The sequence below is a fragment of the Rutidosis leptorrhynchoides genome, chromosome 3 (genome assembly GCF_046630445.1).
Source record: "Rutidosis leptorrhynchoides isolate AG116_Rl617_1_P2 chromosome 3, CSIRO_AGI_Rlap_v1, whole genome shotgun sequence".
In the NCBI taxonomy this organism is placed as follows: Eukaryota; Viridiplantae; Streptophyta; class Magnoliopsida; order Asterales; family Asteraceae; genus Rutidosis; species Rutidosis leptorrhynchoides.
Window position 1 is genome coordinate 464,597,505 of NC_092335.1, and position 13,200 is coordinate 464,610,704.

The window sequence follows — 13,200 nt, forward strand, 5'->3', positions numbered from 1 at the left end:
CCAAAAAACGACGCATCGACCGACGCGTCGGCCAAGTCGTCCGACTTTTACAACACTGTTCAAAAGTAAACTCCTTCACCTACGCATAAGCTCTACAGACTTTGTCGAAATGCATGTATGTTTATAGCAACTCACACGTTTCACTAGACGGTGGGTTTTCTCTCTCTTTTTTTTTTTTTTTTAACTATTCTATTTTCTTATTGGTTCACATCATATTCGAACATCGAAATGAACACCGAATGACACTTAAGTCCATTTTCGACACTGAAATAGACATTGACAAAGAGTTAGAGCTTCAAAAGTAAACTCCTTCACCTACGCATAAGCTCTCCAGACCCTTGGTGCAAGTTCAATTGTAGTCTATTATTAGGGTTCCACACCGTTCTATAACTATATACGACTTGATATCGATAACGAAATGATAACACTCCGTATGACTATAATGAAACGATACTTACGGGGAATTCACAGTTCAACGGTTCTCACTCTTCCCCGAATCCGAAATCGTATCTTGAATCAGGTAAATCCTATAATGTTTTAATCATTTTGTTTAATTTATTATACTCTAATTATCCTGTTAATCTGTGAGCCGCACTTTTATTTGTTTAATAATAATAATTGTTCAATTCGATGTCATTTGTTAATATTATTTCCAATTTTAATTAATTTAGGTGAACGAAAAGGTTTCAGATGTCAATGACACTACCGCCACCACCGGTGTGTTTTCTAATTTAATTAGTGACTGTTAGTCTGTTACTATTGTGATTTATTTATGGTGATTATATTATTCTCTTTCTAAAATAATGTGTGTGTTAATAAGAATCTCTCTCTTGAAAGATAAGGAAAAAGCTCTCTCTCTCTGGCCACCGGTAACGTATCTTTGTCCCTTCTTTTCCGATGAGCTCGTAACTTCCATCTCTTTTCTTGTTTACATCTTCATCATTTTTCCTTTGACTTTGATAATCACCAAATGGATCCCATCCTTTGTTTATGGCTTACACTTCCCTTTTTTTGAGTTGCACACCAACTATTCGATCATTTGTCTCAAAGAGTATGACAAACTCGTTGGTCGAACATATTCACTACTCTTTAGTGGTGATTCATTAAAGACCTCCCAAACATCCTGATCAAGTAACATTCACGTAATTCACTATTTTTGATCTCATGGCTCCTAAACTCTCTCACCCCTTCCATCCAACCTTCCCAAATTCCATCCCAATTAACACTAATTTCTCATATTCTCAAACTAACAATCGTTCAATCCCAAACCTACACAGAAATCAATCCTCATTTGCTGTTAAATCTTCCATTTTTTTGGGCAACTTATCCCGTTTCACTGATCTTAGTACCATTCAAAATTCCTTTAAAATTTTCGGATCAATTATTGGTATTTCATGGAAAAAGGATCGCTCATATGCTTTTCTTAAATTTGAAACTATTTCCCAAGCCTCTAATGCCTTAACCTCAATGAATTGGCGTTTTCATTAATGGTAGAAAACTTACAGTGGGATATGCAAAAAAGGCTTTGAATGTTGAAATTCTTCCTAAAAACAATGTTAGTCCTCTTAACCCTAAATCCACTGCTACCACAGCTAATTTGCCTTCCATAAACCTTTCAAAGAATTTTGATACCTGCAAACGACTTCATCTTTCGGCATTAATCATAGACAAAACTCCAATCACAGCCTCCAAACTTTTTATTTGGTTAAAAAGTCGTTTCATTGCTATTGAAGCAATTTCAGCGTGGGGTTTATTCGGTTACATCGTTCAATGTTCCGATGAAGATAGCTTCAAAAGAATGACAATGGGTCCAACCTTGAACGAGGTGGAATTTATTGACGTAATCCCGATGGTGCAACGTTTGAATAAGTACTCTCGTTTCGCTAAAGTGGCAATATCAGGTATTCCATTTGAATATTGTAGCCCTAATTGTACCATTGTAGTTGCTGAGCACTTTGGCAGAGTTGTGCATATCAATAGTGTATCGTATAATCTTAAAAGAGCGGATGTAGTCTTTGCTTTAATCGAAGTTTACAGCCCGGGCCCAATCGAAAAGATGGTTACAGCCAACATTGGCGATTCGGAAACTTGCAATTTATGGGTTGAAGAGATTAATTACAATGAAGAAATGGAGATGGTTGACGTTGAGTCCATCGTAGAATATAATTCTTGGCTAAAAGAATTTTTGGAAGCTGAGGAGAAATTAAAAATGAAGTCTCCAAATGTTTTTTCCGGTCATGAAACGTTTGATAAGTCACCGGAAAAGATACCGGAACAGTTGCCGAAGGAAGGAGAAATCTTGGAAAATTTGAATTTCCAAACTCCTATAAAGAAAAACATTACCGTTGTTGTGCATAACTCTTTAGAAAAGGTAACCAAGGCTGTCCAATCCCAAAAAGATAAGTGTTGTGGGTCCTCTGGTATTGCAGATGAGATCAAAAAACATTGTTCAAATCTCGGGAGACAAAATAAACATCTTTGTTCAACCACTTTCGACTACAGTTCCCAAAACATTCCACGTTTCACCTATTAATTTAAAAGAGAATGACTTTCCTACCCTCCAAAAATCTTCATCAATAAACCCTTTATCTTCTCTCCATGTTCCTACAAAAACTCCTGTTCTAATAAACTCCTCTCCTCTCCATCCTAAAAAATCCTACGCTTCCAAACTCATAGATGATCAAGTTCCCAAACCTGCAACAGACGATCAATGCCTAAATTCTTCTTGCCGAAAATCTTGTGAAGAAATTAAAAACAGGAACTTTCAGTCAGGTTCTAAAGAAGTTTTTCTTCACTTGTGGCTCCAAAAAACAGTGGCAAAAGCAAGAAGTCAAGTTGGATCGATGAGTTCCCCAATATCTCCGATATATTCGATACCTCTAGCGAAATTAACCATGTTGTTGGACAATCTTCTTGCAATATCGTGTTAAACAGAAACCAACAGTTTGGTTCAACAAAACTATCGTATAAAGAAGAGATGTATAAATTTGGTGTTTTTATGGAAAACATGACCCCTGACAGTACGCCTTCTAAACCTTCCAAACAACGAGGCACGCCTAATAAAATATCAAAACAATAATCATTTGCTTAGCTTCTCAATCGCTAGTTGCCATATCGAACCTTCATTCTTCTAATCCGGGTGTCGGTTTGAAGAAAACAATTGTTAAAAACAAAAGTTGGGTTGTTGAAATACCTATTCGTGGAGATTACTTTGTTACAACTGCGAATCAATCACTAGGTTGTACATGATTCGTCTCAACATGTATCTTTTCCAAGCTCATTCAATTAGGATCAATGTAATTTTGTTCATAGAAGAATTAAAGATTTTCAATTTTCTTCTGAATAGCTTGGCTTTCGATGAAATTAATCAATTCCGTGTCGATGAAATTAATCAATTCCGTGACTCCTTTGAGATTTCGAGCAGCTTTTCACGAGTGTCTGATTCGTTCCATACCACTTTTCTCTGTTTTTTCTTTTCAATTCGGCCTAATTCTTAGCTTTTAATCAAATTGATTTCACTTGCCTCGCCTTTGTCAGGCTCCAATTCGATCCTTCGATTATTGTTCCCAATTTCTCTCAAGATTTTATTACGTTTAGTCTTTTCAATTGGCGATGAACTCTCGTCAATTTCAATGCCGCTTCGTTCTTACTTCTGTTGTTACTTGGGCTTCTGTGCCCAGTTTGTTGGACTTCCAATATGGAGCTTTTTTGTCTCATGTGGGCTTTCAAGTGGACTTCTTTTTTTGGGAGTTTCGGTCAGCTATCCAGCGGGCCTGGTTTCAGAGTGGGCTCTTAATCCCACACATGGTTGGTTTTAGCCTTTCCAATTTAGGAGTTTAATTAGTTTGTTATATGTTTTCTTTCAATTTCTGTCAATTCTTTTAGGCTCAAAAGGCCTCTCGCATTGTAATTTTTGTCATCTTCATTGTTCTGATGAAGTTTATTTAATATAATTCTCTTTTCGCCGGAAAAAAAAAATATGTGACACTGAGTTTGGGTCATTATAACCTTATTATCTAGGGCTAATGTTGTCATCCTACTCTTTAAAATATATTATTATTATACTTTAATTAAATTAATTTACTATGTTTAAGAAGATCTTAGTACTTGTGATTTTCTTTAACAGTAACCAAAAATAAATTGATAGTAATAAAATAAATTGAAGTAAAAAGAAAAAAGAAGAAGCTTGTATGGGTTATGTTATCATGTATTAATCAAAATTAAATTAATGCCGAGTTAATGTTGAGTAGAAGTTAAGTATGTAAGAAGATTTTATTATGATACTTACTTTTCGATCATACATACATGTTCAGTTAGAAGTTGTGATGTGGTCCAGCGGTTGGTGGGCTGCCTCCTTTAGGGGAGGTCAGGAGTTCGACCCCCGTTGGCTACATATTAAAAACACAATTTCATCCCTGCCATGAAGTATCCACCCATGACACCTTTCCCATATCGTTTGGGGGGGTAAAGGGGAGGGGGGGTTATACTTGGCCGTGCCCTTGGATCGGTTTCAAGGTTTCCTCCCGGGCAACGATGGGGGCGGGGTTATTATCGCTGCATCGGCATAGTCGAAACAGGAGATGATCGCAACGGGTGGTTTAGTCCCCCTCGGGTGATCCCAATCGCTGTTCAAAAAAAAAAACATACATGTTCAGTTAGTATAACAGGACTAGAATCCTTCCCGTTTAATATGAAAAATGTGTCTTACATTCATATTCACATATATATTTAATACTTTAATGTATTATCCAGCTGATAAGAAAACGTCTTCTGAATCGAAATCCACGGTTGATGATCCATCTCGAACAACAACACCAACTGATGAGCCATATAAGCGATTTCCGGGGAATCCTTTTGACTTTTCAGCCTTTGCTGGTTCATCACTCGATGTAGTGTACTTCCCCTTTCTTCGCCAAACATATATATATCTATATATATCTTATTATATCTACGTATTGCAGGATCTATCATTATATCCTCAGATCCTAAAGAGTTTCTCTAAAGATGAAATGAAATTGATGAAAGAGGGAATGGACCGCATCAGACAAGTACCATCTCTAAAGCCTGTTGTACAAGATTTAGAAACAAATGGTCAGGAAGCTATGAAGAGGTAGGTATAAGCTTTTTTATATCACTGTTTATATTCGATTTGTTTCTAAAGTGGTTGCATTTTTTTATAGGTAACTATTGTTCATCACATTTTTTGTTATGACAATTTGCCTGACGCACCCACCCCAGCGGAAGCGAGGATATAATTTGTTTGAGACAAACTTGCGAGAAATAATAGAAAGCAAATAAAGTAACTGATAACACGACGATTTAACGTGGTTCGGCAAACTCTGCCTACGTTCACCCCAAGAGTCTCCTTTATTCTTATAATATAAAAGAACCCAGTACAAGAAAAAATACACTATGAGTTAAACCCAAACCCAAGCCCCTTAGATTTTAGTATAAAATCTAAGTTTCCCGTACACTCTTTTACACTCCTTACAAGAATAAAACTCTCAACCTCACAAATAAACACACTCCGTTGATAAACCGTATCAACTATGTTTTTCCCATTTGTGACTTGATCCCTTTCTCTGGATGCTTATAAACCTCTGCATGGACACCTATATATATAATGAAGCATCCTTGTGTGAATACTACTTATAAAAGCAGCATACACACTATTCTTTATTTGACCTCACAATTTACACATGCATACACTTGCCAACAATTCTCAGCCACACCTACCACCATGTGAAAGACAACTAGCAACTTTGACTTTGCTACGGAGAGATGCAAACATTTCTACAATTATGGCCAAAACTATTCACCAATAGTCTTTCATGTTTTCCATGCAAATGTAACTTGCAAATGTGAGTCACCAAATGTGAACTACTGTCCAACAATCTCCACCTTGACGAACATTTATCTTCTTCGTCACCGAAAATACTAACACCAAGTATTTTCACCATTGACCTCCTTATCCCCGCTGCACATACCTTGAATCACCTCGATCCTGAACCCCGATTCAAATAACACGGCCAATAATTATGTGCAGCTAACCCTGTCAACTTACATAGTTGACTCCGGAGAGGAGTCTCGAATCACCTCTCCCACCACAGTAGGATTTTCCTTCTCACTATCGTCTACCTTGGTCACACATGTCCCAACATGTTCCCGACCTGTTTCCTGCGTGCACGCTTTCTAAACCTTCGAGACACGAGTATATTTTGTACTCGTCACCAGACGATATAAACCCTCATACTTCTCTCGCTCCATCAGGACCTTCACACCACGTGTGATTTTCATAACTCCACCTACGGCCTAATAGCCGTATCCTTGAGAATCCAACACGCATAAGGAAATTAGATTCTTGCACATCCTTGGTGTGTACGCCACACCACCAAGAGCGTAAGCAGCTCCGTGAAACAATTTTATTTTCACCATGCAAACACCCTCAACATCACATGTTGAACCATCACCTAAAGTCAGCACCCCGCTTTCTTTAACATAAGCTTATCAAAATAAGCTTCCTTGAAACACACATGCATCGTACAACTAGAATCTAAAATTCATTCATCTTGAGCAAAACTAGAACTTTTGGAGATTGTGAGAACATCTCCCACCGGTACAATAGCTGCTACCGCAACCGATGAACCCCCAGATTTACCTTCACCATTCCTCCAGAGTGGACAGTCCTTCCTTAGTGATCTCACTCATGACATTTGAAGCACTGGATACTCTTTCACGCCGTCTCCTGATCTAGACCTACTGTTATCGCTAGATCTCTTCTCGGCAAACCTTCCCCTTCCATGACCAACCATAGCAAACCCATGCTCAAAATGGTAACTGGATCTTCGTCTCTTATCATGTGATAAGATTACCGGTACTACATCCTCCATCTTTATAGTAGCCTTACCATAAAGAACAGTAGTGACAATAATATCATACGAATTGGGAAGAGAGGCAAGAAGAATAAGGGTCTTATCTTCTTCCTCCTTTAAACCTCAACTTATTCAAGTTGATTAACCAGACCATTAAACACTTCCATGTGTTCAATAATATACCAATCGTCATCCGCCATCTCAAATGGCTCCACCTTAAACTGCATACCGCTATTTTCAAACAAAAAAACTATCCGAAACACCTGGATGCTCTGATACCACTTGTTATGACAATTTGTCTGACGCACCCACCTCAGCGGAAGCGAGGATATAATTTGTTTGAGACAAACTTGCGAGAAATAATAGAAAGCAAATAAAGTAACTGATAACACGACGATTTAACGTGGTTCGGCAAACCCTGCCTACGTCCACCCCAAGAGTCTCCTTTATTTTTATAATATAAAAGAACCCAGTACAGGAAAAAATACACTATGAGTTAAACCCAAACCCAAGCCCCTTAGATTTTAGTATAAAATCTAAGTTTCTCGTACACTCTTTTACACTCCTTACAAGAATAAAACTCTCAACCTCACAAATAAACACACTCCGTTGATAAAGCGTATCAACTATGTTTTTCCCATTTGTGACTTGATCCCTTTCTCTGAATGCTTATAAACCTCTGCATGGACACCTATATATATAATGAAGCATCCTTGTGTGAATACTACTTATAAAAGCAGTCTACACACTATTCTTTATTTGACCTCACAATTTACACATGCATACACTTGCCAACAATTCTCAGCCACACCTACCACCATGTGAAAGGCAACTAGCAACTTTGACTTTGCTACGGAGAGATGCAAACATTTCTACAATTATGGCCAAAACTATTCACCAATAGTCTTTCATGTTTTACATGCAAATGTAACTTGCAAATGTGAGTCACCAAATGTGAACTACTGTCCAACATTTTTGTATTTTCTTTTGTTTGACTAACCAATATTTTAGGTACTGGAATGATGAAGATGTTATAAACAAAGTTATTGACGCCTCTGGGATATTCCAAGTTAACGCAGATGGCTTTGTTCATGCAGCTGCTAGAAATGGGTTAATCGAGGTACTTAATAATAATCTTCATGTGATACTACCTAACCCATTCATTCACATATGAATGAATGGGTTGATTTAAGTAACGTTTGTATTTCTAATGTACATGTTAAGAGTAATATAATAATACTTACATATGATGTTCAAAGGAACGAGTTAAACTTTTTTTTTTATTGAGTAGAGTTTGAAGAAAGCAATAGCTTCGGGTGTAGATGTAAATGAAAAAGATTCTGAAGGGATGACAGCGTTACATTATGCATGTGCAAAAGGGCATGTAAGATTTCGAGTAGTATTCTAAATTTCTAATAATAAACTTTTTTCTCAATTTTTTTTATAACCGTGTGAATTGGGATATATTAATTTTTGATTATCTAATATTATAATATAATAATAATCCAACGACAGGTGGAATGTGATAAAGTTCTTCTTGAGGCAGGTGCTAATGTAAATGAAAAAGATTCTAAAGGGATGACTGCGTTGCATATTGCATGTGCAAAAGGGCATGTAAGATTTTGTCTAGTATTCTACAGTAATAATAAACTTTTTTTCTCAATTTTTTTCCTTATTAGCCACTATATGAATCGGGATATATATTAATTTTTAATTATCTAATATTATAATTATGATAATCCAACAACAGGTGGAATGTGCTAAAGTTCTTCTTGAGGCAGGAGCCAATGTTTATGCTTTAGATACCAAAAAGAACACAGCTTTGCATTATGTTGCTGGTTATGGTAGAAAAGAATGTGTCCCGCTTTTGTTCGATTACGGTGATCATGTGATTGGGTAAGCTGCTTTATAACCACCATATATATATATTTTTTTTTATCTGGTCTTGATTGTTTTTCTTCTTTTTCTTTTTTGTGTGTGCAGAACACTAAAAAACTCGGAGGGGAAAACGCCTACTGAAGTTGCAACACTTAATTACCAAGAAGATGTACTGATGGAGATGTTGCATTACGCTACGTCAAAAGTAGTTGCCAATTCCTATTATTAGGTTGAGGTGGTGGATTTTAATTAGTGTAATTAATTAATTAATGTTTAAGACGGCTTAAGAGGAGGATTTGGTTTGGTTCCCATGATCCCATCTCTATCCCTAGTAATTAAGTGATAGATAGTACTTTGTTGTATTATGTCGGTTAAATTTCACTTATAATCGTTTGTTAACTAAGTAATTAGAGTATGATGATTGATCGGTGTCGAAGGGCCGGTCAAAAATATCCTAATTACTCTACTTTAGATAGGGTAAGCAGGATTCGTTCCACGGGAAATAGTGGTTAATAGCAAGCAATTTCAGGATTTGTTTGTTCGTTTAACTAAGAGCTACTAAAATTAATCAACTAGATTAAAGCTTAAAGACTTAAACTAAAGCGTAATTGAGAAGATTGAAATGTAAACAATGAGATTAAAATCCTTTATCCCTTCACAATTCCAATCTAACATGCATTCATTCAAACAAGTATTATGCTTATCAAGTATTAATCAAATATCATAGACAAGATTTCTTAGGCTTATCAACTCTAACTATCTTGGGATTGAATCGTGTAACTTAGACACTTTGTCTTTATCCTTAATCTAATTAATACTAAGTTGGATCAAGAACACAATGTTAAATCACTATAATTCAACTTGCAATAATCACAATCAATAATACTTGCATTGATCAATAAACAATTGGTTTATAATATCACAATTCAAAAGACATAAGTATTATAACATTACAAACCACATAAACTTGAATGAAAAGAACACATGTATCAATTGTTCATGGAAGGAATAAAGATAGAGAAACTAGCCACTCATGTTGAAGGTGATGAACATGATCTTTTGTAGTTGCATGAAGAACACCTCCTTAATCTTGACTTGAATCTTGAATGATGATGTTTTGTGATGTGATTTGGGGTGTTTAGGGCTTCAAAAACTGATGGAAAAAGTGTCTTATTCGTAGCCTAGGATTTCCTTTGGGAATGAAGTAGGGTATTCCCCAAGCTTGAAATCCCTCAAATCCGGCTCTAAATTCTATCCAAAAATACGCCCAGCCGCAATTTACTCTCACCAGCCGCAATTTAGCCCAGCCGCAAAAACCAAGCGCCTCCTTATGCCCGTTTCTGACCTGAGCAAACTTTTAATTTCAGGCCAGCCGGAATTTACTCTCACCAGCCGCAATTTGCGGCCGGATACTTTTTTTCGCGCCTTTTTCTCGTTTTAATCCTCGTTTTCGTTTTTCGTCTTGACTCGTTACCCATTATAAAAACCTTTTAAAAGAGCCTTTTCAACCTCAAATGCACACATAAAATTCATCTTTTAATATCAAAACACAATCGGTATTTATGAACCGATCAATGAATATGACAAGTCGGTCAAATTATGTTTCCGTACTAGTTTATGTCTACTACTGTCGCATTACAGGCTGCTAATACTTGATTGTTTTGATTTAAGTCACGTCTTTATCAAGAAGAAAAAACTTGATAAATACAACTACTTCACGTACGTACGTGCCAAACTCAGTGTTGTATAAAATACTTATGACAGGCATATAGAATACAACATGAAAGTTACAGCTGCTAATACTTAAAGTTTATAATTAACTATAATTGTTCTTTTTTAAAGTGTATAACTATAACTATAATAACTTTGATCATCATTTTATTGATGAAAGTAACTGACATTGTGCAAAATATAATCACTGGCAGTGGCCTGAAAGCTGGGTTAACATGTTTCCAAGACTGCAGAGATTAAAAAAGTTTCAATTTGATGATAAACATGAAAGACAGAGTGTTATGGGTCACAAATGATCAGAATAATAATGTGAGTTTTTTCACTAAACAAGCTTGGAATGATTTAAAGATAAATGGCCGAGTAATCGACAAGTGGGGTATGGTAATCCTCGAGTCTTAGACTAACTAAATGAATGACCTATTTCTCCTCTTGTGTTTGCGACCGCCGACCGGTTTGACTTAGAATAGGGCTTTCATTAAAACGGCTAAAATCTTAGAATCATTAATGAACAAGGAAATGAAATAACAAGATTTTTGGTTATTTTTTTAGTGGTTTTAAGTTACGGGTTAAAGCATTATTGGTATCAGCCTATCAGGCAGTCTATGTTTTCAATAGACTTAGAATGTTTGGTGGTGAGTAATCAACGACGTTAGGTGTACTAGATGGTATGTGAGCTCGTTAGGTGGTGTTATTGGTAGTTGGATTGTTGGTGCAAAGAAGCTTCCTCCGAGGCTTTGTTGCCGTCATATTTAGGCTCAATTATTTGTAACTTGGTGTTTCATCAAAATGTCACTTGATCTCGCCTTTAGTTTGTTCTACGATGTTTGTTTTTGGTGATTCTCTCCATTTCAGGCTTCGTGATGTTGTAGTTGTTGGAATTCTATAAAGGTGGTTGTATGGTTTGTTTAGTTTTGTATGGTATGATTCTTTTCATTGTTGTAAGAAGTTCGTCTCAATTGTTAGTTTATTTAGTCAAGTCACTTACTTCAAAGGATGTGGACAAACAGACTAGAAGCAGCGGCGATTCCAGAAATGAAACACAATGGGGTCCCGATTTTTTTTCAATATTAATTATATTTGAATTTGAATGTTTTTTAATGATTGTTTACCTTTAAAATAACACAAATGAAAGTATATATATGGGGTCCGACTAGTTAAATATAGTGGTATCCTATATAGTTTAAAGGAAATGCTATAAATTCGAAAAATATATGGAGTCCTGTAGTCAAATTTAGTGGTGTCCTATAAATTTTAAAAAGTATTTTCTACACAAAATTTTCAAACTAGTGGTGTCTCGTGACCCCAATGGTCAAAGCATAGAGTCGCCTCTACTAGAAAGAGTCTGTATCAAGTGTTACTAGTTGTTCGTTAGATCGACATCAATTTATTTATTTTTTTCAGGGAGAAAAACAATTTTTATCGTTCTAACTAGTTATTAACGAAAACTTGTTCTCTTAATTTAAAAACTATATCTAATCTTTAAACAGTTTTGGTTCAGTGAATAAATAATTTGAATGACGTAAAATAAATTTTTTCAACTGAAAAACGATTATAGGCCCAATAGACTAATCGGCCCACAAACAAATACATCATTCATCGTTTAAGCTATGTAATTTCAATTTCCTATTTAGGCTCCATAGTTGTGAAGCCTTCTTTACTGCCATCGAATTTTTAACCTTCAAATCAATTAACTTTTAACATAATGTTTTTCCGAATCACTTTGGTCAATTCATCTTCGTTTCACTTCATCTTTTTAAATACTCTCCAGTTTCTTTATTGCCACGTGTGAAGTACACTATTGCTCTGCTCCGCTAGCGAACCGATTACTCTTAGTATATATAAAGCTACTCAAATTGCCATTTAAACCCCTGAACAACAATTTACTATTAGTATTCCTCCATACAATTTTGGCATAATCACATTGGAAGAACAAATGATTATGAGAGTTGATACAGTTACTACAAAATACACATTTCACATCTCCATTTGAATTCCACCTATAAATTCTGTCATGAGTAAGCAACATGCCATTTATTGCCAGAGTCACAACACGAAAGCATGACTTGGGAATGAATGGCTTGATTAAACCCCATCCTACATGACTCCACTCTATTATTGGGCCATTTATTTATCTTTAAATCATTCCAAGCTTGTTTAGTGGAAAAACTCACTTTAATTCTGATCATTTGTGACCCATAACACTCTCTCTGTCTTTCATGTTATATCAGACAAATTGGGACTTTTTGATTTCTGCAGCCTTGGAAACACATTAACTCAGTTTTCAGGCCGCTGCCATTGATTATATTTTGCACAATGAAGTCAGCTACTTTCATCAATAAAATAATCACCAGATTTATAGTTATAGTAGTTATACACTTAATAAAGAACAATTGTAGTTATACACTTTAGTTGTCATATTCTATATACGATCCAACCAACAGTAACTTTCATGTTGTATTCTATATATATGCCTGCCATAATTTGACATAAGTATTTTATACACTTAGTTAGTTTGGCACCTATGTAAAGTAGTAGTTCTATTTATCAAATTTTTTTCTTGATAAAGACGTGACGAAAAGCAAAACAATCAAGTATTAGCCTGGTACGGAAACATAATATGACCGACTTGTCATAAACATACTACTCTAATTACTTAGTTAACAAAAGATTAAAGATGTAACTTAACCGACCGACATAATACAACAAAGTACTATACTAG

At 35.7% G+C, this 13,200-nt stretch overlaps 1 protein-coding gene across 1 annotated transcript; it reads left to right on the forward strand.

Annotated features, from left to right (window-relative positions):
- Window positions 1-306: 306 nt before the first annotated feature.
- On the forward strand, window positions 307-9,175 carry LOC139898066 (uncharacterized). Its single transcript, XM_071880773.1, has 9 exons — window positions 307-520; window positions 672-717; window positions 4,753-4,889; window positions 4,962-5,110; window positions 7,884-7,992; window positions 8,164-8,256; window positions 8,419-8,486; window positions 8,623-8,768; window positions 8,856-9,175. The coding sequence occupies exons 1-7, from the start codon at window positions 419-421 to the stop codon at window positions 8,428-8,430; spliced, it is 648 nt and encodes a 215-aa protein (XP_071736874.1). The 5' UTR covers window positions 307-418; the 3' UTR covers window positions 8,431-8,486; window positions 8,623-8,768; window positions 8,856-9,175.
- Window positions 9,176-13,200: the final 4,025 nt, after the last annotated feature.

Bases quoted from the DNA above. Each gene is read 5' to 3' on its own strand.
- LOC139898066 (XM_071880773.1), top strand. From the start codon at position 419: ATGATAACACTCCGTATGACTATAATGAAACGATACTTACGGGGAATT. The intron at 521-671 runs GTAAATCCTATA...TAATTAATTTAG, and splicing joins GAAATCGTATCTTGAATCAG to GTGAACGAAAAGGTTTCAGA. The intron at 718-4,752 runs GTGTGTTTTCTA...TGTATTATCCAG, and splicing joins TGACACTACCGCCACCACCG to CTGATAAGAAAACGTCTTCT.